We start from the raw sequence: 25,264 nt of genomic DNA, 5'->3' as shown, positions 1-25,264 counted from the left end.
TTGCCTTCCCCTTCGCTTTCCTCTTTGCCGTCTTTGTTCCCATCGGACGGCTTTGAGTGCTAGGGGATGAGATGAAGACGTCGTCGTCCGTCACGTTGAGGTCGATCGTCGGACCTCCTTCGCTCGAAGAGTAGTTTCCGGCGGCGGAAACTTTGTTTCTCTTCGGCGCCCCACTTGCCGTCGGTTCGGCCCCACCGGTGTACTTCGGGCTCTTCTCGACAATCTTCCAAACGTCGAAGTACTTGAAGTGCTTCTTCCCGTCAGCGAAGAACTCCGCCTTGGCCTTCTCCACTAGGTCCATCTCGTTGTGCCCGCTCGGCCAGATTACGTTGGTCCACTTGCCATTCCATTTGTTCATCTCCTTCTGGCCCCGACTCCAATGCTTGCGTAGCTTCACGTAGCTACGCTCGAACCACCCTCTAGGACGACCCTCTAGGATGATAGGATCCTCAGAGACGTCGACAAAGTTCTTGGCCAGCCACAATGTCTCGTGCGGACTATACTTCTTCGGCCCCTCATCATCCGCAACCTTGCCCCTTGCCCCTCCCTTCAGCGGGCTTCATATCACTGATCTCGTACTCATCAGTGCTAACTGACGATGTTATGTCGATGTTGCTAGCCACCCTCGGATTAGGCGTCGTATGCGATGGGGGTGATGGCGGCACGTACCAATTGTTGGCGTTGACGAACTAGTTCATTTGACGTTCATAGCTGTTCAGCATCTAACGCTGGGCCGGGACGAGTTCGTTGCGGCCCGGACACACTTAACGCCGGTCAGGCCGGACCCCGGGAGCGTCCCCAGGCCGCAACTGCGGCCCCGGGACCGGCCTGGGCCTGAACTTTCTCCCGTCCAATGCCACGCACGGGCCGGACTCGCTTATTGCGGCCCGACCCCGTGCGTTAAGGATGCTCTAAAACAATAAAAAAAAATGATTGATTGTGTATATGAGTTAGTCAAGCAGAGGTTAATAATTGATATGTGAATTAGCTACTTTTTAATTTAAATTCATTTTATCTATCAAAAAGAAGAAAAAAGTAAAATAACATTGAATATTTTTTATTAATAAATAAACCATAAATAGCGTGTTACAATAGGCTCAATTCGAAATATTTGGCCTTCTATATTAGCCACACTACAATTTAACATATTAAGATTGATTTTGACTAGAAGGGTAACGACATGCTAAGTTGAATCAATTGGAGTATAAGAGTTACCCCGCTTACCCGTTTCAGCGAGAAAAAAGAATAGACCACACCACATGAATAAAGAAAAAAACCAAAAAAATACATTAACAAATGAAACCCTCAGTATTTATCTTTACAGCAAATAAGTAAAAAAAAATAAAAATTATATTGATCACATAATACACATTATATTGCAACTGGAATAATTGCTTTGGCGCCTATGATATGAGTTAAATGACTCAAAAAATGAAAATGAAAAAACCTCTACATTCAACCTTAACATCACTGCTGTTTTACTTCCTCAGCCCTGTTTTTCTTTTCATTTCAGTAGGCTGCCTACCGCCAATCCTTTGTGGAGGAGAAGCTGAAGCAACTGCTTTTCGAGATGGTGACGGGCCGCCTAACTTCGGGATCATGCTTCTGATGCACATTTTCATAAAAAAGAAAACATTAAAAAGTGTCAAAAAATGAATTCAAACTAGATGATGGTTGTTAAAAGTTGAGTTTACCTGAGTTCTGGACTTTTTGTTTGCTTTGCATGAGGTTTTTTTACGTTCTGTCCGATCCCATTGCTGAAGCTTCCGAGTTTGGAATGGTTGAACTGCCAGAGCAAATCTGGCTCGGATAAATCGCTGGTTCCAGCATTAAGCTCGTCGTCCAGGTAATCGGCTGGGCTAAGGTCAATCTGATTGCTTGCAGGAAGTATGGTGCATGGATTATTCTCGGGGTAGACGTTCGCATTGGTGGGATTCCAACACGTGATTGGATTTTCAACTCCAACAGGGTCTTGCTTGTTCACCATGAGCTTGTCTACCCACTCACCAGAGCCCGGTTCCCTATCATCGTGATCGCTGTTTTGGTTCTGGTTGTTGAAAGGTGGCCAGCTCGGGGAATTACCCAGCAGGTCGTCTAGGTCCAAACTTTGCTTCTTTTGCCTCATTTTCTTGTTGCTACGAGCCTGTGAATTCAAGACACAGTGCCAAATCTCAAAATGATACTATCAATTTTTTAAATTAGGGGAAAACAAGGTTTACTATGTCGCAAATGCTACCATAGTATTCATTTACCTCTATGTTGCCTACTTCTTCCATTGGCTTCCTCGTGCCAATGGGAGATGCCAACTCCATGTTTCTAGCATTCATAGTCGGGTTACAAGGTGAGACCTGGAAGCTACATGGACTACCGGTGCCAGATGCTTTCTGCTGCATGGAGACGCCCGGCTCACCGTCCTTTCTTGCTAAGGCTGCTTTGAGACTGGCAACCTACAACAGAGACCGATCTAGTTTAGCGATGATCACAGCCTATCTAGCAAAAGAATGATAACCAGAATAGTAAGACGAGAAGCACCTGTTCTCTGAGTTCTTTAACCTCTGCTGAATCCTTATTCACACGTGCAGCACCAAGCTCAACAGTGGCTACACGCTCAGCAAATTTAAGCGTGCTGATGGTCTCTCCAACGGCGTCTGGCTCAGGACTTATGTGGACGAACATCAATGTCTTCGCCTGCCCTCCTATTATATCAGACCAGAGAGTGAGGACAATGTTGAACCAAAGCAAAGAAGAACAGTTGGTTAGTTTCGAGGATATGCTAATCCTTACCAAGTGAATCTTGCAGCAGCTGTGTCAGTTTACTATTTCTGTAGGGAACATGTGAGTTCTTCTGTGCAAGAGATGATATAACATCACCCAACGCAGAGAGAGATCGATTGATGTGTTGAGCCTCTTTAAGTCTGTCGCCCGTCACTTCAGATTTGTCGACTCTCTCACTTCCGGCCAAATCAACAAGATGCATGCAACCTCGGATAATAGTTCCCGTTGTCAAATCTCTCCCTTGGACATGAACAGTTAAACAGCTGCAATGAACGAGAAGTTCAGAACAAAAGGTCACTTCAAAAACATTTATTTCTGTTTCAAACTTGCTCACCTGTGAGAGCGACTACTGCGGTCGTTAAGTGCTGTTGCACTAACCGCCCGGTTCCTGTGGCCAAGGTCCATCAATTCAAGAACATCATATGTTGAAGCAACGCGGACCAGACTGGCATCGGGCACACTGAGTCCTGTCTGAGAACTGTTTCGTATTTCTAATGTGTTCTTAGTTAAGGAATCATCTAACGATACATCCAAACATGATAATTCGTCAAATTCTGGTTAAAACTACAATCAAATCATAACAAACTAGATACAGAAAAGGATATCTTTTGTTTAATCCATCAGTAACAAGAAGATCCCGAACTTGTTCATTATAAATCTCAATCATCTGAACAGACACGTCATAGAAGAAAGTATCCTTTCTTTGCTCAGCAAGCATGAATAAATCACTCAAAGCCCTGTAATTCACCCCTTGGCTCGTCTCTGTGAGATCCTTGGGTCCGCTCTGAATAACATACAAACCAAATCAACAACTCCATTCATCTTTCAAAACAGTGAACAAGTGAGAACACCTCTAGTGGGAAGAAAGAAAAGGTGGCTGCTATCTAACCATAGTGAAAGTTTTCCCTGATCCCGTTTGACCGTAGGCGAAAATGCAAACATTGTAACCATCAAGAACCGATCTTACTAGTGGTTGTGTATCTGAAAACACCTCCTCTGCATCGAGATAACAGTAAAATGTTAAGACTTTGTCAAACTTCAAAGAGTAGCCGGGTGAAAAACCACAAATTTAAGACCGAACCTTGCGTTGCAGAAGGCCAAAACACTTTGTTAAAGTTAAAGGATTTCCGTACTTTCCCATTCTTTGCTAAAGTGTTTATCGTTATAACTCCTTCCTCAATATGATCAACAGTACTCATGTTATTATTCTGTCCCGGCAAGAATGGTCGGACACGACAATAGACCCTTATGCTTCCTGATTGAATACATTACCAAAACATAAGGTTAATATAAAGCAGTGTCGAAAGGATAACAAAACTATGGCATACACTAATAAGAAGCAATTTTGTTACCCTTTAGGTCTTGGACTTGATTATAAAGCTTCCTATTTTCCTCCAGAACCCTATGATAACCCGAAGCAGCATATGCTAGTCCGTTAATATGGAGGCCTGTCAAGAACATACTAATTCTCAGTCAAAGTGAAAAAACGGAACTTCATTTTTTATCATTACAACACCCCCATTGGAGCACTTTCATTCATTCACCACTAATTATATATAATATGTGAATGCCTACCAAGATTTTGAACATCCTCGTTGAATTTCATTTGCATGAATTGCACACCAGCTTTTGTAGTAGAAAGAGTTTGCTTTAGCTCCTGGAACAAATAATACATATCAAAACCTTATCAGCTCAAATGAGAGAAAATGAGAAAGAATATCTCGATTGTTGAAGATGAATATATCTAATTTGATCAGTCCATACCTTCATATCTTTATGCTGTTGGTTAACAATCATTATCTGCTTCATTAAACTTCCATGGGATTCATTGTCACAATTTCTATTTTTCTCCAAATCTTCATTTGAGATTGCAGCATTCTTCTGTTCAAGCATTTTGGAAAGACATGATGAACTTGTTAGTTAAGGAAATATAAACGCATGAAGAAAAGAGAAGTTGATCATCTTGTAATTTATTCTTCTCTATAAGAAACAAATGTTACGAATCAATGATTACCTGAACATTGGATGGAGGCGGCTTTGTGGATTTGTTACTATCATAAATATTCGAGCCTCTGAAATTATCCTTCTTCTGTTACAAGAACAAACAGATACGATATAATGCAATGGAGTTTTAAAAGAATTCTTAGTATCACTTTGTAAAAACATAAATAGCATTGTGATGATCATTCACAAACAAATACTAACCAATCCATTTTGGCCTGAAACATGGTGTTCAAACTCCTCCATGACCTTACTCAATACAGATTCAACAAGCTGCAAAACAGAGGATAAGTCACCTTAAAATGAAGGACTGTCACAACATATTTGTAGACTAGAAATCAAGAAAAACAAATGAAACAATACTAATGTGTGCACATATATTGAACCTAGTTCATTCACAACTTACACTTGGGACTTCTTCAGGCTTCTTATCTAAAAGAATTGCACGAACAAGCTTACTCAACGATGAACTGGAACTAGGCTGCTGAAATGAAGATAAAACAGTCTTACAACTCTATACTTCACTGTTACTAAGTAAGACTTAATGCTCACTTCAATAAACCGGACTTACCACTTTGTTAGTATCTTTGTTGTCTATACAGACACCATTTAGTGATTTCTCACTTGCAGATGAGCTCCGTGACAGAGAACTCATGAATGGCTCAGAATTTTTGCGAACAAACTGTTTACCAGATGTAGTCGGCTTAACATTTCCGCCAAATTTCCAAATCCCATTTCCTCCGGACTGTTTCCATTCATAGTAGGACTTGAGAGCTAAAACACAATTCACAATCCTCGAAGATTTTCCTCCCTGAGAATAACAATCAGCAATGATAAATTAGTCCTATTCTCAAATCAATTTCTATAAAACGATAGAGAGCTCAGATTATATATCACATAGCATAAATGCAAGTACCTGCTCCAGATCAGATGCCTCGAAAGTCGGTATCCCCCTTTCTTGCACGGCAACAAGAAAATTCCTCACATTCTCAAAGTACTGATAAGCTGACAATGCAGCACCATCGGCTATAAGTGCAGCGTCACATGGACTTTCGACTACCTGAAACAAATGAATCAAGACCTTCTACTCAGAGGAAAATTCATTGGCATGGCCGACTGTTGGAGGAAAGAGACAATTGTTCTTAAATATATATATATCAAATTCACCTTTAGCACAGCTCCTTGTTGAATTTTATTGAGTACATTGCAGAGAATTATCCCACTTCTTAATCCGAGTCTAAACTCTTCCTCGGAAGGCTCTGCAGGTAAATCCCTTGCACCAACTACTCCAACCACTTTTCTTAGCCACGCAGCAGCTTCATATCTTCTTATCGCTGCACATAAAGTTTACCTCATAATCTGAGATTCTACCCTCCATCAAAGATATGAAGAGTAATAATAACAGAAACAACCAAAAAAATAGAGTACTAGCAATTAAAATAAACAACTAAGAAGAGGATAAATTTTATCAAAATTACAGAAGGAAACTGGAAAAACTCAGAATTACCGGCTTCTTCTGCCCTACGAGCATCAAAATCGAGATTACGAGATCGATTCTCGTGTTGCTGCAGAACATCCTCCACAACTGATGCAACGGAGAACGAATAGCCTTCAACCGCTGCCATTCTCAATCCCTTCAAATACAAGCGAGCCACAAAAACCTCGATTCTCAATTCAACACGAACCAAAACATCCACAATCAAATCAACTGAGATTCGTAGACTATTAATTATCGGAGAGCGACGGAGCAAATAGAAGCGGCGAGTGATCAATCAGTTCAACAACGCACACATACAGAGAAGATTAATCGGTAGCTTTTATCTCACTCTACAACAACACCGGAGTTGTGATTAGGCAATCGGTCGTAGCTTCCTTCCTCTGCTTCACTCTCTCTCTCTCCAAAACTTTAAAAGCTCATTCTCTGCTTTATACTGTAACCGGTAACGAGTATATGAGTGTGCATCACTTTTTGAATATAGTTTTGCCACGTTCACGAGCCTCACTCCGAATCTGCAGCTTCGGAGTCCAACCGCTAAATGTACTGTATTTCTATTTCCCACCTTTGAACTTTTCAGTAATTGTTTTTACAATAATAGGAAAAATGATTAGTCAGATACTCCTAATAAATTTGTATTTATGAATATTGAATATAGTGAAGGCAAAACATTGAATCTACAAATTAAGCATTTTATGCTTTGATTTCTATTAATTCATTTTCCTTAAAGATTGAATTCTAGTATTAACGATGTTAGCAACTTAGCATCCAATCCATGTACAAAGAACTATGTGAAATTAAGTTTATAATTTAAAAGGGAAATTGGCAGTGTTTGAGATGGAAAAATGTAGCATAACTTTTTCATTATTATCTCTATGCACGATGAAATAATGGATATGAAAAAGGTAACACAATGGAATTTTGGTATACTTTGAACTTGTGATGTATTATGGGAGATAATGCACACGTGATTTAATATTTTAAACGTGCAATTTATTACTAATTGTGATGGTTTTCCGATTTAATATTGTATTTCTTCACTGATAGACGAGAGTATCATTTCATTGTTACAAATTTGTGACAAAATTAGTAAAATAAACTTTGGTTCATTGCACTTCTATTTTTTTTATTAGAGCAGTTCATTGCACCTCTTAATATTAGTAGTTGGAAATTTTTATTAGTCGACATGTCACCTATTTTGCACTTTTAATGTGTTTTAACGTTTGAGTAAATTTGTCGATATAATAGTTTGCAAATTGCACAAATACATAAGAGATGTATATATTCGATTTAGATGGAAATGTTGTGCATGTGCAAAAATAAACTGTGATGGCACAATTCATTTTTACGAAGCAATGATTAGCCAATATTTGAATTATTGTTTGAGAAATTAATTTATTGCAGAAATTATGGAAGGTGGGGATTCATTTGTCACTTACTTGATTCGTAGTCTAAGCAGTAGTGGTTCTTACATTCAAATTTGAGTAAAGCAGGTCCAACACTAGGTTTTGACGCATTTGCCCATCATTATAATTAATTAATTGTTGGTCTTATAAATTGTTTTATCCATTTCTTTTGCAATATATCACAAATTCTTACCTTCAATGTCAGTGGATCCAAAACATAATTTTGAGGGTGGCAAATATATTGGGTGAAAATTTGAAAAAAAAAAATTTAGCAACCTAAAGAGAACAAATGCGAGAGAGAAAATGGTTTTACCTTAATGAGATGTAAAATTTTTAATTTCACAAAATAGTTTTTAAATAAATCTCTTAAAACAACATTGTTTGCCATCGTTTCAAAAAGAAAAATAATTTTGGGACCCCCCCCCCCCCCCCCACCCTCCTAAAATCTAATTCCAATCACTCATTAAAATATGTTACTAATATTAATGTGAACCTTTGTTGATAATCATATCAGTGCTAGCTTGTTAATTTCTCTTGAAGGAAGCATCATTAAGTAAATAATTATAGTTATGAACATATGTGGATAATTGTAGATCAAATATGGGATAGATATGAACATATGTAATAAATGTTAAATACAGATAGAATTATTGTCTTTTCGTATTGTCATGTTATTATATAAATCACATTATGGAGGGGTGGAATTGTGGAGCATCACATATATTTTACCTATCTCATAATTTCATAGTGTTATTTTTTTAATAATTCTTTATTATCCTTTGTAATCGATTTTATTTTAAATTTTAGCTCTCCAAATTATATTCCTGCGTCTAGCAATGCTCGAGCGGATATAATATTAAATTAAATTCGGTTATTGGATAATGTCCACTTCAAATGTTCAAAATAAGAATACTCTATTACCTTTGACCACATATTCATATTCGATTATCTGGAATAAATTGTTGCTTTGCTTCCAAGATGTAACATTTGGTTATAACTTATAGTATTATATAATAAGCACCTAAATACTTATCTTGAATGGATTGGGTAATGTACATGTCACCCTAATTTCATTAATTTGATATTGGGTGGAAGTAGCGCTCCCAAATACTTATATATTAATGTTAATCAATTGATAAAAAAGAAAAGAAACTCGGGAATTTAAAATCAATATGCAACAATTAGAGGTGTTACAATATAAAATAGTTGTGTTGTTATTACAAAGTCGATATTAATACTACTATTTTATTTCCCACAATTAGTCCTAAACTATTGTAATATCGTGTGAGTTACACACGAACAATATTATTTTACTTGTGTATTGGTTACTAATATACTTAATCTTTTTCTACAAATTTATTATCGAATAAAATGCTCCCATAATTATCGAGCACTTATAATTACAGTCTACAGAGATTGCGATAGTGGCATTCAAGAATTTGTATATTCTTGTATGAAAAAATAATAATGGATCAAATTGAATTTCAAATATTTGAAAACACAATTGTGGATATCCTGTCTATATATTAGGGGCATAGTAATTTATAATTCCAATTCAAAATTTATTCAACGACAAAAGAAATAAACATTATTTTATCCAGAATTAAATAAAATATAACTAGCTAGATAGCAACACACAAACGTTAAAAAAAATCAAAATTTGAATTTTGAAAGAAAAGTAGGCCGCAATTGGTTGGAGAAATGTCATAATCTTGAAATTGTTTGTAGTTGAAAGCGGTTAACTTCAAATCTGGTGTCAAAACTATACAAAGAATTTATTACAAGACAACAAACTATGAGATTCAATCCCAAGTATCAATCTTTTTACCAACCCCTTTTCATTTCTTTGAGCCAAAGCCACAATTAAAGATTTTAAACATAAGGCTCCAAGAGTTTATGTTTTATCACAACTCAAATTGACTTTTTTCATAATATTTCATTACATCTAGCATTTTTCTTTTATGAATAATTATATTACGTTGTATTTACTATATAGGTCACACATATTTACATTACAATCTTAATCTCATAAATAACCATGATGATAAGAAATAAGCTAAATCGAACAGGACTGATAGAACTTATTTTTATAGAAGTTGGCGATATGCTCGGTGGGTTGTAATTTGATATTTTTCCTTTTCTTATAACATAAGCTACTTTTCACTTGTATTTTATATATATTTTTCCACATTGATCAATTTATGAAAACACATGTAACTCCGAGTTTTAAAACTATATTTACCACTATTATTAAATTATAGTACAAAAATTGCCTAATGAATTTTTAAGTATCTTTTTTGAACATTTGATAAAATAAATGGTATTATGATAATTATTCTAAATAATTTTGATACATTACTGTAAAGGACTTTAGAGACTAATATATGTTGGTTTCTATAATAAATTTTATAACATAGTTGTGGATATTATTGATGTACAACCACTATATCTCAATTTGAATATGGTATTGAATGCATTCCATTTTTTTAAAGTCAAAAATAACAATCTCAAAATCAAAACATTAAATTTATGAGAAACAACGTTATTAAATTGTGCTATTTATTTAAGACGGCATCTTATTATTCAAGAGCTGCCTCAAAAATTAATATAAGGTCGTTGGCTTACTGGCAACTATTTAAACCCGAGGGTGTTTTTCGTCATTTGTGTGCCATGTATTTCTGGAACTAACGTTCGAATTTTTCAAATTCTGGTTCGGTACCGAAGCTGTTAGGCCATCCACAACGCTGTTCCTATACCGTTCCTATACCGTTCCTTAAACCACTATTTGAGGGCCCCACTGTACTTTTTTACTCCATTCCTTAACTAAGGAACGGAACCTGCAACCCACCGTTCCTTAACCGTTCCTTAAATTACTATTCATTCAATTTCATTTTTTTTTATTTCCAACCCAATTCAATTTAAATAAACACACATTAAAAAACAAACACACTTTATTAAAAAAACACACAACATTAAAAAAAATTACAACTTAAACGTAAAAAATAAAAAGCACACAATTAAAATCCTAAAAAAATAAAAGTACACAATTTTAATAATTTCATCCGTCAAAATTTGCCCAAATGTGCTCAATTAGATCATGTTGGAGTTGGGTGTGGGCACTAGAGTCGCGTGTCCTTGCACGAATAGATAACCGTTCTTGTATAGACGGATGCGCTCCACTTCGAGGCGGACTACTTGCGGTTGAGCTTCCGGGGGATTCGTCGTCGAACCAATTTCCCGCCTCGGGTCCTTCGTCTTGGACAATCATGTTGTGCAAGATTATGCACGTATTTGTTCATAAGGATCCATTAGTTTGATTAAATTTGGGAGAAGGAAAATATAGTTGATTTGAGATGAAAATTGGGGTGGAAATAGAGAGGAATAGATGTGTGTTTGTGATTGGAGTATGAAATAGGAGTATTTATAGAGTAAATAAATAAAATAAAAATAAAAAAAAAAAATAAAAAAACGGATATAAAAAAAAACGGTCTCATTACCGTTGCAATTTTTTTTTTTTTTTTTATTAAATTCGAATTTTTTTAAAAAAAATTAATTATTGCGTCACCGGACGAAGCCCACTCGCGGGGCAGCGAGTGGGCTGCACGCGTCGAATGGGAGGCCGCCACGTCGCCTCGGCGCGTGGCGGAACGTTCCGTTCCGCGTTCCTCCGGAACGGAACGCGGAACGGCATAGGAACGGCGACGGCACGGAACGGCGACGGAACGCACCCCGCAACGCGTGCCGCCGCGGAACCGTTCCGCCGGAACGGCATAGGAACCGCAACGGCACAGCGTTGCGGGTGCCCTTAGATTCGGTATGAGGTGTACTGGTCCTCCCACTAAGAGCGCTTTGGATGGGGTCCACGTCGGGGCGAGGAGTTAGGATCACATGTGGACGGTTGTATTAAAATCTAGTAGTAGACTAGTAGTACTCCCTGTTCCATAATAGATGATGATTTGGAGATTGACACAAGATTTTAGAAGAGGTTATTTTGTATTTTAGGTCATTAGTTGAAAAGAAAAAATAATATATTTATATTTTATATTGATGTGAGAGGGAACAAATGAAAAAGAAAGGAAATATGACATCTTTTATGAAACAAACAGAAAAGAAAAGTGTAACATACGGAGCTGCCGGTGTCGAGTGAGATTGCAGTTCAGGGGCATTTTTTTAAGGTGTTTGATTTTAACAGATCAAAGGGAACTTTTTTATTGAAGATACTTATTGTACTTTTCTTCATATGGAAAAATAAATATTACTCTCCAACGCATTCTTTCTTTTTTAATCCAGTCCTAAAAGTATATGCACTTTTTAATTTTGAAAACCCTTTTTTCTCTAATGAGCCGAAACTCATTCTCCACTAACAATACCTTACTTTTTCACTCTATTCTTTCTCTTACTTTATCAATTTTGTATTAAAACTCATGCCGAATCCAAAATGCATATTCCTTTTGGGATGGAGTGAGTACATGTTAAAAAAGTTTGTTGATTTTTTTTTAGGAAAAATAGGAAAATATAGTAAAATACATGAATTTTTTGAATCAATTTTATTTGTGTTAATCAACTTTCAAACACGTGACATCATTAATAACAAAAATCTTGTATCGTTTTTAATATTCTCATACATTTAAATTTTTGTTGTGGAATGAAAATGACGCAAAGACAGTATTTTAAATATGAAAAAAAAGATAAATTTAGTGTTTTCAATGTGGTCAATGCATTGAGCATTAGAAATATTGAACTGCATATCAATTAGAAATATAAAAAATATTTGGACTTGGGTTGAATTTTAGAGATGAAAAAAGACAGCTTTAGTAATTTAGCCGAGGTCTTTCTACTTTTGTTCTAGCCGAATAATGAAATTCCATTTTAATGAAGGAGATTAGATTTATTCCGGAAGAGAGAGTGACGCATAAGGGTTATGCGTCGTTATTAATGAAACGCACAACCCTTATGCGTCTTTGGTTAATGGCGCACAAGGGTTATGCGTCGTTCAACGACGCATAAGGGTTATGCGTCTTACCCTAATGACGCATAACCCTTGTGCGTCACACTGGTTAGTATTCATGCCTGTCACGCGGGTGACCCGGGTTCGATCCCCGGTAACGGCGCATTTTTTTAAGTGATTAGTATTTGATAAAAATGAGTTATTCTAAACATTTATTTTTGGCAAATACATATTACTCTTATAAAAGAATTAATTAAAGAAGTTAATTGGAATTATTTTACGAATTTGATAGACACTTCGCATAAACTTCTTTTGTTACAAACATTTCTCAAATAATTTCATTTGTATAATGGCTTTGACTTGGCCAAGCTCCATTTAAAATGAATTAGTATTAAATCAGAATAAAAAACACAACCCTTATGCGTCTTTGGTTAATGGCGCACAAGGGTTATGCGTCGTTCAACGACACATAAGGGTTATGCGTCTTACCCTAATGATGCATAACCCTTGTGCGTCACACTGGTTAGTATTCCTGCCTGTCACGCGGGTGACCCGGGTTCGATCCCCGGCAACGGCGCATTTTTTTAAGTGATTAGTATTTGATAAAAATGAGTTATTCTAAACATTTATTTTTGGCAAATACATATTACTCTTATAAAAGAATTAATTAAAGAAGTTAATTGGAATTATTTTACGAATTTGATAGACACTTCGCATAAACTTCTTTTGTTACAAACATTTCTCAAATAATTTCATTTGTATAATGGCTTTGACTTGGCCAAGCTCCATTTAAAATGAAGTAGTATTAAATCAGAATAAAACGCACAACCCTTATGCGTCTTTGGTTAATGGCGCACAAGGGTTATGCGTCGTTCAACGACACATAAGGGTTATGCGTCTTACCCTAATGACGCATAACCCTTGTGCGTCACACTGGTTAGTATTCCTGCCTGTCACGCGGGTGACCCGGGTTTGATCCCCGGCAACGGCGCATTTTTTTAAGTGATTAGTATTTGATAAAAATGAGTTATTCTAAACATTTATTTTTGGCAAATACATATTACTCTTATAAAAGAATTAATTAAAGAAGTTAATTGGAATTATTTTACGAATTTGATAGACACTTCGCATAAACTTCTTTTGTTACAAACATTTCTCAAATAATTTCATTTGTATAATGGCTTTGACTTGGCCAAGCTCCATTTAAAATGAATTAGTATTAAATCAGAATAAAAAACACAACCCTTATGCGTCTTTGGTTAATGGCGCACAAGGGTTATGCGTCGTTCAACGACACATAAGGGTTATGCGTCTTACCCTAATGACGCATAACCCTTGTGCGTCACACTGGTTAGTATTCCTGCCTGTCACGCGGGTGACCCGGGTTCGATCCCCGGCAACGGCGCATTTTTTTAAGTGATTAGTATTTGATAAAAATGAGTTATTCTAAACATTTATTTTTGGCAAATACATATTACTCTTATAAAAGAATTAATTAAAGAAGTTAATTGGAATTATTTTACGAATTTGATAGACACTTCGCATAAACTTCTTTTGTTACAAACATTTCTCAAATAATTTCATTTGTATAATGGCTTTGACTTGGCCAAGCTCCATTTAAAATGAAGTAGTATTAAATCAGAATAAAACGCACAACCCTTATGCGTCTTTGGTTAATGGCGCACAAGGGTTATGCGTCGTTCAACGACACATAAGGGTTATGCGTCTTACCCTAATGACGCATAACCCTTGTGCGTCACACTGGTTAGTATTCCTGCCTGTCACGCGGGTGACCCGGGTTTGATCCCCGGCAACGGCGCATTTTTTTAAGTGATTAGTATTTGATAAAAATGAGTTATTCTAAACATTTATTTTTGGCAAATACATATTACTCTTATAAAAGAATTAATTAAAGAAGTTAATTGGAATTATTTTACGAATTTGATAGACAATTCGCATAAACTTCTTTTGTTACAAACATTTCTCAAATAATTTCATTTGTATAATAGCTTTGACTTGGCCAAGCTCCATTTAAAATGAAGTAGTATTAAATCAGAATAAATGGAATCTAACAATTTTTGGAGTCACCGATGTTTTATCTATTTCAATGCTTAAATAGACTCACACAAGTTTTTGTGTCATATTAATGCATTTATAAGATATTTCGCATTATTTTTTTTACACTGTTGTGGGAATTTTATTTAAAAGAGGAAATGCTTTTGATTTTGTTTCAATGGAATCAAACTTCATAATTTTTATTAACTTCAGAAATTAATTATAGTATTGTGGAATAAGATTAATTATGAATTTAAGTATATTTCATTTAATGGTTTTGTTATAATTATAGTTACTTTTTAAAGTTTGTGTTGATTTTAAAGTAATCGAGGGTGATAAACATAGACAATAAGAGTAATATGTATTTGCCAAAAATAAATGTTTAGAATAACTCATTTTTATCAAATACTAATCACTTAAAAAAATGCGTTGTTGCCAGGGATCGAACCCGGGTCACCCGGGTGACAGGCAGGAATACTAACCAGTGTGACGCACAAGGGTTATACGTCATTAAAGTAAGACGCATAACCCTTATGCGTCGTTGAACGACGCATAACCCTTGTGCGTCATTAACCAAAGACGCATAAGGGTTGTGCGTTTCATTAATAACGACGCATAACCCTTGTGCGTCACTCCCCTATTCGGAATAGATCTAATCTTCTTCGTTAAAATGGAATTCAATTAACATGCTTTACCAAAAAAAGATTTTTTCCTAATTTAGCCTCATAATCGACGAGGATTACAAAATGTGCTTATATATCAAGTGCCCGTCTAATACTTTTTTACTCGTCATTACAAAATATAGAAAAAATTAACTCTAAAACCAATATTTAAACGATGAACTAACCTTGCCAAACACATTTTGACTTTATTCTCAACTCTTAAGGATTGATATAATTAAATATTTAAAAAACTTGATAATCATATTCAATAGAAGCTGATTTATAATTATACTACACACCGTTATACTTGTATCATCAATTAGGTATACCATCAAAATAATTGTCACACATATATATATGTTTGTTCATGACCCATCACAAATCTGAAAAGAACAATACATGATTCCAACTATTTTTCTTTTTTGCTTTTGAAAATCTTACTATTTCGTCAGAAAAGGCAAATATAGACATTCTAGTTCAAAGTTGAGCTCCACTTCGACTATAAATTTTTTCACAATTAATATTCCACAATATTATGATTATTTTATGTAAATTATATTCCGGACTGCATATCTATATTTCTTTTGGGTGAATATTATATATAATTTCTTGAAAATTGTGCTTTACTTGTACTATTGGCCGACCTCAAAGAATAGATGCGTGAACTAATACTCAAGATGGCTTAAGTTTCATTTATTTTTTTCTTAAAAGAAAAATTAAATTTGATACTATAGTCTATTTTTACGAAGCATGAATCATGATTAAGTCTGATACTTGATGCAAAATGGATAGACAATCCTTCAGTCCCCAGCTAGATAAACTCATTCACAAAATCGTGAATTAATTAATATCATAAAAAATAATTATCTATATGTTATTGTTACTACTTATGGAGACAAATTTAAACCAATTTGATGTATAGAGTTGGTGCATTATCATGCATATAGTATTTCGTACTATTACTAGCTAAACTCATCTTTAAATATTTTTTAAACACGACATAAAGAGTAGTGTGACTTGATTTATCAACAATGGCCAAATTTATCTTATCACATAATTCTCTTTTTTCCGACAACTTCATGTTACTGCTAAATAATTAAGAATGATTCTCCTCCCAAAGTTTCAAGAGAATTTTTTTGTTAGTTATAAGTGGTTTGCTTAAGTTAATTTGTGACTGGTGAGTGAATTAATAAATGTATTAGTCGTATTAAATAGTTACTATCAAATAAAATTATTAACACTCTTTTTTATCCAAATTTTCAAAACATTCTCTCATAATATCACACATTTTGGTGTTAGGATATTCTAGATCCCTACCCGACACTAAAAAATGCATCCATAGACAGCCTTTCTAATTTATTTATTTTTCTTTAACCAACAAACTTTTATGAGAAAAATATATAAATAAAATATATATCCATGCCAAGTTATATCCATTGCTTTTGCAAATGGGGCTTTGAGCTCAACGAGTTCAATCAAATATCTTGTCCCATGTCCACATTATCCTTTTATTGAGGCTAAACTTTTCTTAATCCGAAATAATAACTAAAGAAACCTATTTTGTTTATAAATTATAGGCGACCCCATATTAAAATATTATAAATCACATTATGTATGTAAAGTAACATTATCTGTATATATTTTAATGATTATAAAAATAAAATGTAATGTGCTAAATCGCAATAATAATACTAATAAATTATTTTTTTTGAAGGACACCTCCTTATAAACTATTGTTTTCAAATCAAATCCTTCTATAAAGAACATACATAAAAAAAAGCTTATAGACTTTAATTTTGGTCCCAATTCATATAATATTCACCCAACTTCCTATTCTAACCATAAATCGATTATTTTAATCCACCTTTTTCCAGCATCTAGATCAATACATCTCCCCAACCTGCACCTTTTTTCATTGCTCTCCAAATCTTGATTTTCAAGTTTTAACTCATTGTCAATCAATAAATAAACAATATCTCATAAATTACCACAATGTAGCTCTAGTACATAAGTATCAAATTTTCAACTTTAATTTAATTTTTTTTGGTTTTGTTACCTTTATTTATACCATTTTTTTAAATTTTACTATGAGTGTGTGCTAATCAAAGCTAACTGTCGTAAATGGTCTAGGACGTATACTATATTATATAGTACATGGATGTGTTCAACGACATCATATCTGCGTATTACAAAACATGATAATTAAAGACGAAGAAGTGAACGGCCGTAGCAATATGGCTGTTGATGCCCTAAAGCAACACCCATAACGATTTCGTCGTGACTAAAACTTTGGCTAAATGCACAGAAAGGTGAAAACTCATCATCATGTGTTATTGTTTCAACATTCAAAGAATGGGTCCAAAAAACCACCATACATTATCTAAATATCATGACACTCCTTAATGACTTCGTTGAGGGGCTTTTCACTTTTACAGCTGCTCAAACTAATTATGGAGACAAGAAAAAAATATCATGGTTTGTTGCAAATTATATCAATAATGTTAACGTCAACGTCAACAATGATATCCAATGTTGCTGCTGCATCACAATATTCATCGAGTATAGGAGCATCACTCACGAATCAAGATATTATTTCTCTACATAATTACTTAAGTTACTTGGTAAATATCCTTCTATAATTCATGCGGCATAGTGCAAGAATCAACTTTGATCCAAATTATGTTTATATCTTTCGATGTTTCACAGTTGGCAACCATTACAAAAAAAAACCAACTGATTGCAAATACACAGACAGAGAGAGTAGCTCATACAAAAAACTTCTTATTGTGAAAATGGTGAGAGTTCTTATATTGAATACTATAATATGCGATATTATCTAAATGTAGAGTTCAAAACCTCTACAAGCAATCTGATATTTTTGTTAAATTTGACCATCACGTGTCACAGTGGACACAAACATGAGACAGTTGATCTCGGCATTAATCACTATACTGCTAGGATAACACAATAACACACATACACATAGTAATATGCAGTATTTGATGAGTGTACAGTTCACCATAGTTATTTCATAGATCCAGTGCAAGATGTCACTCAGTTCTCCCAATAAGAAATTTTAATTTGAACCACATTTTACACATACAAACGCATGGTAGTGATATAATGAAAACCATATATTCAATACAAACTCAAAACTTTCATCCTAGCCACTAATTATTATAGATCAATGCTTATTATGTTTCCAGATTAAAATTTCAATAACTTCTACGAATCTATCAACAGAGGGTACGTTGGACACTTTTCATAATACGGTGAATCATTTAATTACTGAATAATTGTGTAATCCCGATTTCGTCATTCTCTCTCCTTCCACTATTCACGCTAATTAAACCGTTTCAATTACTCCCCCTCATTCCAACTTTTTGTCTTTTCGTCGTTCTCTCCCCTTTTCGTCGAAAAATTGCTTGAATTTTGCGGTGAAATTGCGTTGATTCTTTGTTGATGTTGAATTTTGTGTTGAAATCGTGTTGATTCTAAAATCTGTGTTAATTTTATGAAGATTTTTTGTTGAATTTGTGTTGAATCAACCGTGTTGCTTTTTTGTTGAATTCTGAAATATGTGTTGATTTTTTGCACTGAAATTTCGTTGATTCTTTTGTTATGTTGTTGGTGATTTTTTGCGTTGAAATTATGTTGATTCTTTTGTTCTGCTGATGTTGAATATTTTGTTGAAATCGTATTGATTCTAAAATATGTGTTGATTTTTTGTTGAATTTGTGTTGAATGGATCGTGTTGCTTTTTTTGTTGAATTCTGAAATCTGTGTTGATTTTTTGCACTGAAATTTCGTTGATTCTTTTGTTCTACTGTTGGTGATTTTTTGCGTTGAAATTGCGTTGATTCTTTTGTTCGGTTGATGTTGAATATTTTGTTGAAATCGTATTGATTCTATGTTGATTCTAAAAGATGTGTTGATTTTTTTGTAGATTTTTTGTTGAATTTGTGTCCATTGTTTTAACCGTGTTGAATCACTTCTGGAATGATTGAGACTGATACACAAAGCAGTCAAATGTCAACAGAGAATTAAAAAAATGGACTCGCACAACAGCTATATATATCAATATAGAATCAACAAAAATGTCAATAGAATTGCAACGTAGAATCAACCGTTGCTTACAAATGTCAACATAGGATCAGGCATGTGATACGACATATCAACAAAAATTCCAATAATTTTAACACAAGTTCAACAGAAAAACAAACACAATCTGAATAACAAATTGTATTCACAATATCGACTCAACATACGGACATCTACATCCTAAGAATCTGAATATCACAAATCTGGAAATGAAAAATCTTTAAAATGTGGAAATCACGAATCATGAATGTGTCAATCTTCAACGTATGGAAATTATTAATCACTAATGTGTCAATCTTCGACATATGGAAAACACGAATCTGGAAATGAAAAATCATAGATCTTTTGCGACTAAGATTAACCTATAATTCTCATTACTATGAAATTACCTTTATCAGCATTAGAACCCTCCATATAATAAAAAATCGTTGTGACACATAATACGCCGGAATTGATTTTATGAATTATGAGATTCAGCCGGATAATATTACGCCGGTGACGGTACAGTCATAAAATAAATTCTTGAATACACCGGCAAAGAAATCAATTTAAGTCTTCAGAATAAAGTTTTGACGTCAATTACAGTGGTGTTAAGATCCTTTTGAAGGTGTTAATATTTTCGGTTTTGGAAGGTGGGAGAGAAATTAGGAATGCAAGAACCGTTCATAAACTTAACTTACAAAAATACCCTCTGTTGACAAAATACATGCTCTTGTTGAGATGGAAATTCTACGCAATATTAACTACAGATCTGTTATAATAAATGGCTAGGATTAAAGTTTTGAGTTTATATTAGATATATAATTTGCATTTGATCACATCCCTACAAACACCATCATATTATTCGTATAACAGCATAGAAAAATCAGACATACAATTACAAGCGTCCCAGAAGGAAATAAAATGAATTTGGTATGACGGTTTAAGTCAAATATAGGAGATAAAGAATGTTGTTCTTACCATATCTGATGATATTACAATTCCTTGAGAAATTAATTGGAAACATTGAATTAGGGTGTTCCTGTATCATAACTCATCATCATCATCAACATCAATCACATAACCTCTCTCCTAAAACCAGAATTTAACCAAATTAGGAAAGAAGGGAGTCTATGATTGGCAACTGCTACTTGAAACCAGCTCAACTGAGCTGCAACCTCACAGTGTTTGAGGGTGTGGACCAGGAGGGAACACGGTGACAAGAAAGCGATGAATCATTGCAAAACTGGTTAATGTGATTACAGCAGCTGGGGTTGTCCTCAGCAGGTTGGTGGCACAACCCCGATAAAAACCAGGGACACCTGAGCTCTGATATACTTTCTTCACGCAATCTACCACACCAGAATACCGTTTCTCTGAGTGGTGTCCTTGTTCTTGAAGCCTTGAACGCACAACCTGCATTAAGTTGACAGGGTTGAATATCTAAAATTCTCAATGCAAGGATTGACTGATTAGTCATATATATTCATAATTTATGACATTTAGTTAGGATCCTTATGCTTTCAGAAGGTGTATATGTTTCCATCACAATTCAAAAGAGATTATGCAGCAAAAGATTTGCTGGCTTTGCATAGTACCTCATGGGGATATGTCAAGGTGGAAGCTGATATTTTTGAAACCGAGGAAGCAATTGCAACATCGCTAGCACTGAGTTTATCCGTGGTGGTGTTATCTATCATAATCACAAGAAGTGTGTCTTGTTTCATCAATAAGAAGATACAAGAACAAGATGGATGCATTTAAGGCAAGAATTAGTCACAACATACTTTGATCGGCTAAGTAACTTTTTATCTTCTCATATGTAGGAAACTGAATTGCAACATGACTGATACCAGCCAAAGCTGGCACAAGACCACTGAGCACCAAAAAGAACAACAGAGAAAGGATTAGAAATCAAACCTTCAACCCTAAAATAAATATAGATTGATTTATAGTACAAAATATACTATCTCCACGATTCTGAGAAAGAGAAAGTAACCTATATAGTCCACGAGGACCCGGAAAATAAAAAAGCGTGCTAATCATAACAAAATTCGCCCGGAAAATAAGAACAATAACTACAGATAATCGATTTACCAGCTGCGGCAGTGACGGAACTAGAAATTTAAAGAAGCCGGTGCTAAAATTTAATAAAAGTGTTGCATAACATGTCCTTGTTATATGCGGAAGAAGCTAGCCTTTATCCCCACATATCCAAGATTATATTCGAAGTAGATATTAGTTCATTTTTATATGAACATAAATACATACGTACGAATTATAAGGATATTGTAAAATAAACTAATAGTACTCCATTCATTCGTGATAAAACGTCTCAATTTACTATTTTGTAATGTCCACAATTTAAAGTGTCATTTTAGGTAGCGAACCCCCACACTTTACTAAAAAAGTGTGATCGGCTTCGCAGGAACGCCTCTACTCCGGGAAAAGACCATTCAGCTCCTCAAGGAGTACAAAGATGTCTTTGCATGGTCTCCGTTGGACATGACCGGAGTGCCCCCCGAAGTAATCACTCATCGGTTAAATATTGATCCTTCAATCCGGCCAGTAAAACAGAAGCAAAGACTCTTCGCGGCAGAAAGAAGCCAAGTCATCCATGACGAAGTCCGCCAATTACTAAAAGCGGATGTACTATTCGAGGTGAAATATCCTTCTTGGGTGGCCAATCCTGTGATGATCAAGAAAAAAGAAGGAGGATGGCGGATGTGCATAGATTTTACCGATCTAAACAAGCACTGTCCTAAAGATTGCTATCCCCTTCCGAATATAGATAAAAAAGTAGAAGCTTTGATCGGCTTCGAAATTTTCTGTTTTCTTGATTTATACAAAGGATATCACCAAGTGTTGATGGATGAGAGTGACGCTCCGAAAACAGCTTTCATTACCGATTTCGGCATTTTCGCTTATAAAAAGATGCCATTCGGTTTAAAGAATGCCGGAGCCACTTATCAAAGGATGGTAGACAAGCTTTTTCGGCACCTAATCGGAAAACAGGTTGAAGTGTATGTCGACGACATAGTTGTCAAAAGCAAAAGCACTTCGGAGTACGAAGACAACCTCAAATCCACCCTCGACGTGCTCCGAAAAGCCAACCTCAAACTCAACCCCCAAAAATGTACCTTTTTGGTAGATTCGGGAAAATTTCTGGGTTGTTGGATTTCAAAGGACGGACTCAAGGCAAATCCCTCAAAAGTTCAAGTTATTCAGAACATGGCGATGCCGAAGTCCATACACGATGTGCAAAGACTAACTGGATGTCTAGCCGCATTGAATAGATTCCTTTCCCAAGCAGCCGAAAAGCAACTGCCGTTCTTCAAAGTGTTAAAAAAGGCACCAAAGTTTGAGTGGGGAGCCGAGCAGAAAAAGGCTTTTGACGAGCTCAAAAGTTATTTAGCCAAGCTTCCAATTCTCTCTGCTCCAACAGATGCCGAAGTGATTTTCTTATACTTAGCGGCATCCGATCAAACCATTAGCGCGGTGCTTGTACGAGAAGAAGGCCCAAAGCAGTTTCCCATCTACTTTACAAGCCGAGCATTAAGAGGTCCAGAAACAAGGTATCAACCTCTGGAAAAAATTGCTCTGGCGTTAGTAAATGCAGCAAGGAGACTGCGGCCATACTTCTATGCTCACAAGGTATGCGTCTTAACCGATCTGCCTCTTCGGCAAGTTTTGACCAAGCCAGAAGCATCAGGCAGAATCGCCAAATGGGCCATAGAGCTGGGAGAACACTCAATCGAGTACCTACCTCGAAAAGCCATCAAGGGACAAGCCTTGGCAGATTTTCTTGCAGAGGCCAAGTTCGATCAAGCAATCCCTGTCATTGCCGAACAGAAAAATTCTGCCAATGCCGAACAAGCACAGCCCTTGGAATCCGAAGAAGAGCCGCCGGACTGCTGGAGCGGATTCGTAGATGGAGCTTCGAATAAAACGGGAAGTGGAGCTGGTATTCTGCTTATCGCTCCCGATGGACATGAGGTAACCTATTCACTTCGGTTCTCATTCCCAACCACTAATAACGAAGCCGAATACGAAGCCCTCCTTGCCGGACTCCAGCTAGCGCAAAGTCTATGTATCAAGTCTCTCAAAATCCATTGTGATTCACAAGTCATAGTGAATCACATGTTGGGTACAAGTGAAGCCCGTGATGAGAGGATGAAGAAGTATTTGGACAAAGCGCAAAGCATCAGCCGAAGTTTCTCCTATTTTCGGATAATCCGCATTCCCAGAGCGGAAAATAGCCGAGCAGATACCTTAAGTAAGTTGGCCTCAGATCCGAGCTCAAAGGCGGAAGAATTAATGCATCGAAGCATTGATGAAGCCGAGGTACATTCAGTATCCAGCTCGCCGAACTGGATGACGCCGATCTTGCAGTATCTGGATCAAGGACAATTGCCCGAGGATAAGAGAGAAGCTCGGAAGATCACGTGCCGAGCACTTCGGTACGAACTTCATGAAGGAGTCCTCTTTAGAAAGTCTTACCTCCAGCCGTTATTGCGGTGCGTAGGACCAGAAGAGACGGACTACATCCTCAGAGAAGTTCATGAAGGATCGTGCGGTAGCCACATCGGAGCCAGAGCTTTAGCTAAAAAAGTTCTGAGATGGGGATATTATTGGCCAACCATGGTACAAGAGGCAGTGCAGCTCGTCAAGAAGTGTACGAAGTGCCAAATCCATGCAAATGTCCCAAGGATGCCGCAGACCGATCTATACACTATGCAAAGCCCTTGGCCTTTCATGCAATGGGGCATAGACATAGTGGGACCACTTCCTCAAGCTCCTCGGCAAATGAAATTCCTTATCGTTGCCGTGGACTACTTTACGAAGTGGGTGGAAGCTGAACCATTAGCTGCGATAACGAGCTCAAAGGCATTGGACTTCGTCTGGAAGAACATAGTGTGCCGATTTGGCATACCCCACATCCTCATCTCGGATAACGGGACTCAGTTCACCGACAAGACGTTCAAGAATTGGTGCCAAGAGCTGAATATTCAACAGCGGTTCACTTCGGTCTCTCATCCACAAGCAAACGGACAAACGGAGGTAACAAATCGTATCCTGGTGAAAGGGTTAAAAGCTCGGTTAGAACAAGCCAAAGGACAATGGGTAGAAAATCTCCCTCAAGTCCTATGGTCCTACCGAACTACACCCACAACCTCCAGCGGTGAAACTCCGTACAGTCTTGTTTACGGCACTGAAGCCGTGATTCCGGTGGAGATCGGCATACCCAGTCCCCGAACTCTAAACTTCTCAGCAGAAATGAATGACGACGGACTGAGAGCCGAGCTAGATCTTGCCGAAGAAAGAAGAGAATTGGCATGCATAAAAGCAGCCAAGTACAAGGAGCAAGTAGCCCGGTATTACAACCAAAGGGTGAAGAAGCTGCAATTTCAAGTGGGAGATCTCGTCTTGAGAAACAACGAAGTAAGCCGAGCAGAAAAGCTGGGTAAGCTCGAACCCACATGGGAAGGTCCGTATCGGGTGTCAGAAGTCCTCGGCAAAGGGTCTTACAAATTGGCTCACATGTCAGGAGAACAGGTACCCCGAACATGGCACATTTCCAACCTCAAGAAGTTCCATTTGTAAGAGACAGTCCGGTCAGTCAGTCTTGAGTCCTGTTCGGTCAATGTGCTTTCTTTGGTTTGCTTGGTCTTTGTTTGTCTCTGTGCGTTTTTGTCTCTAAGTGCTTTTTATTTGTCTAGGTGTGTTTTGTCTGTCTATGTGCGTGTCGTCTCTTACAAATGTTACTGAGGTATCTTGTTCTTCGAAGGCTGATCCCCTTCTTAGAACATATACAAGCCAACGATTGTGAGTCAAAGCTTCT

The 25,264-nt window shown here is 36.4% G+C and overlaps 2 protein-coding genes across 3 annotated transcripts; both read right to left on the bottom strand.

Annotated features, from left to right (window-relative positions):
* Positions 1-1,264: 1,264 nt before the first annotated feature.
* Positions 1,265-6,722, bottom strand: LOC121748754 (kinesin-like protein KIN-14I). 2 transcript variants are annotated; one of them, XM_042143250.1, is made up of 19 exons: positions 6,284-6,722; positions 5,944-6,110; positions 5,693-5,836; positions 5,348-5,587; positions 5,183-5,260; positions 4,981-5,049; positions 4,790-4,864; positions 4,540-4,656; positions 4,351-4,432; positions 4,128-4,223; positions 3,857-4,030; positions 3,665-3,771; positions 3,381-3,559; positions 3,110-3,271; positions 2,785-3,038; positions 2,533-2,696; positions 2,253-2,447; positions 1,695-2,143; positions 1,265-1,605 (listed from the first exon to the last, which is right to left on the bottom strand). In XM_042143250.1, exons 1-19 carry the CDS (start codon positions 6,399-6,401, stop codon positions 1,479-1,481), a joined length of 2,997 nt encoding a protein of 998 aa, XP_041999184.1. In that variant the 5' UTR covers positions 6,402-6,722; the 3' UTR covers positions 1,265-1,478. The 2 variants fall into 2 exon arrangements, with proteins under 2 accessions (XP_041999184.1, XP_041999185.1); XM_042143251.1 differs by having other exon boundaries at positions 5,183-5,257.
* Positions 6,723-20,586: 13,864 nt separating this feature from the next.
* LOC121749061 (nicotinamide adenine dinucleotide transporter 1, chloroplastic-like) lies at positions 20,587-21,330 on the bottom strand (the record flags this gene model as incomplete). Its single annotated transcript, XM_042143677.1, has 3 exons — positions 20,587-20,838; positions 21,021-21,115; positions 21,210-21,330. Coding segments are annotated over 3 exons (453 nt in total), but the record flags the coding sequence as incomplete, so codon positions are not given.
* Positions 21,331-25,264: the final 3,934 nt, after the last annotated feature.

This window comes from Salvia splendens, chromosome 9, assembly GCF_004379255.2.
Source record: "Salvia splendens isolate huo1 chromosome 9, SspV2, whole genome shotgun sequence".
In the NCBI taxonomy this organism is placed as follows: domain Eukaryota; kingdom Viridiplantae; phylum Streptophyta; class Magnoliopsida; order Lamiales; family Lamiaceae; genus Salvia; species Salvia splendens.
Note: the sequence above shows the minus strand (reverse complement) of the source record. Positions and strands in the feature narration are given on the sequence as shown.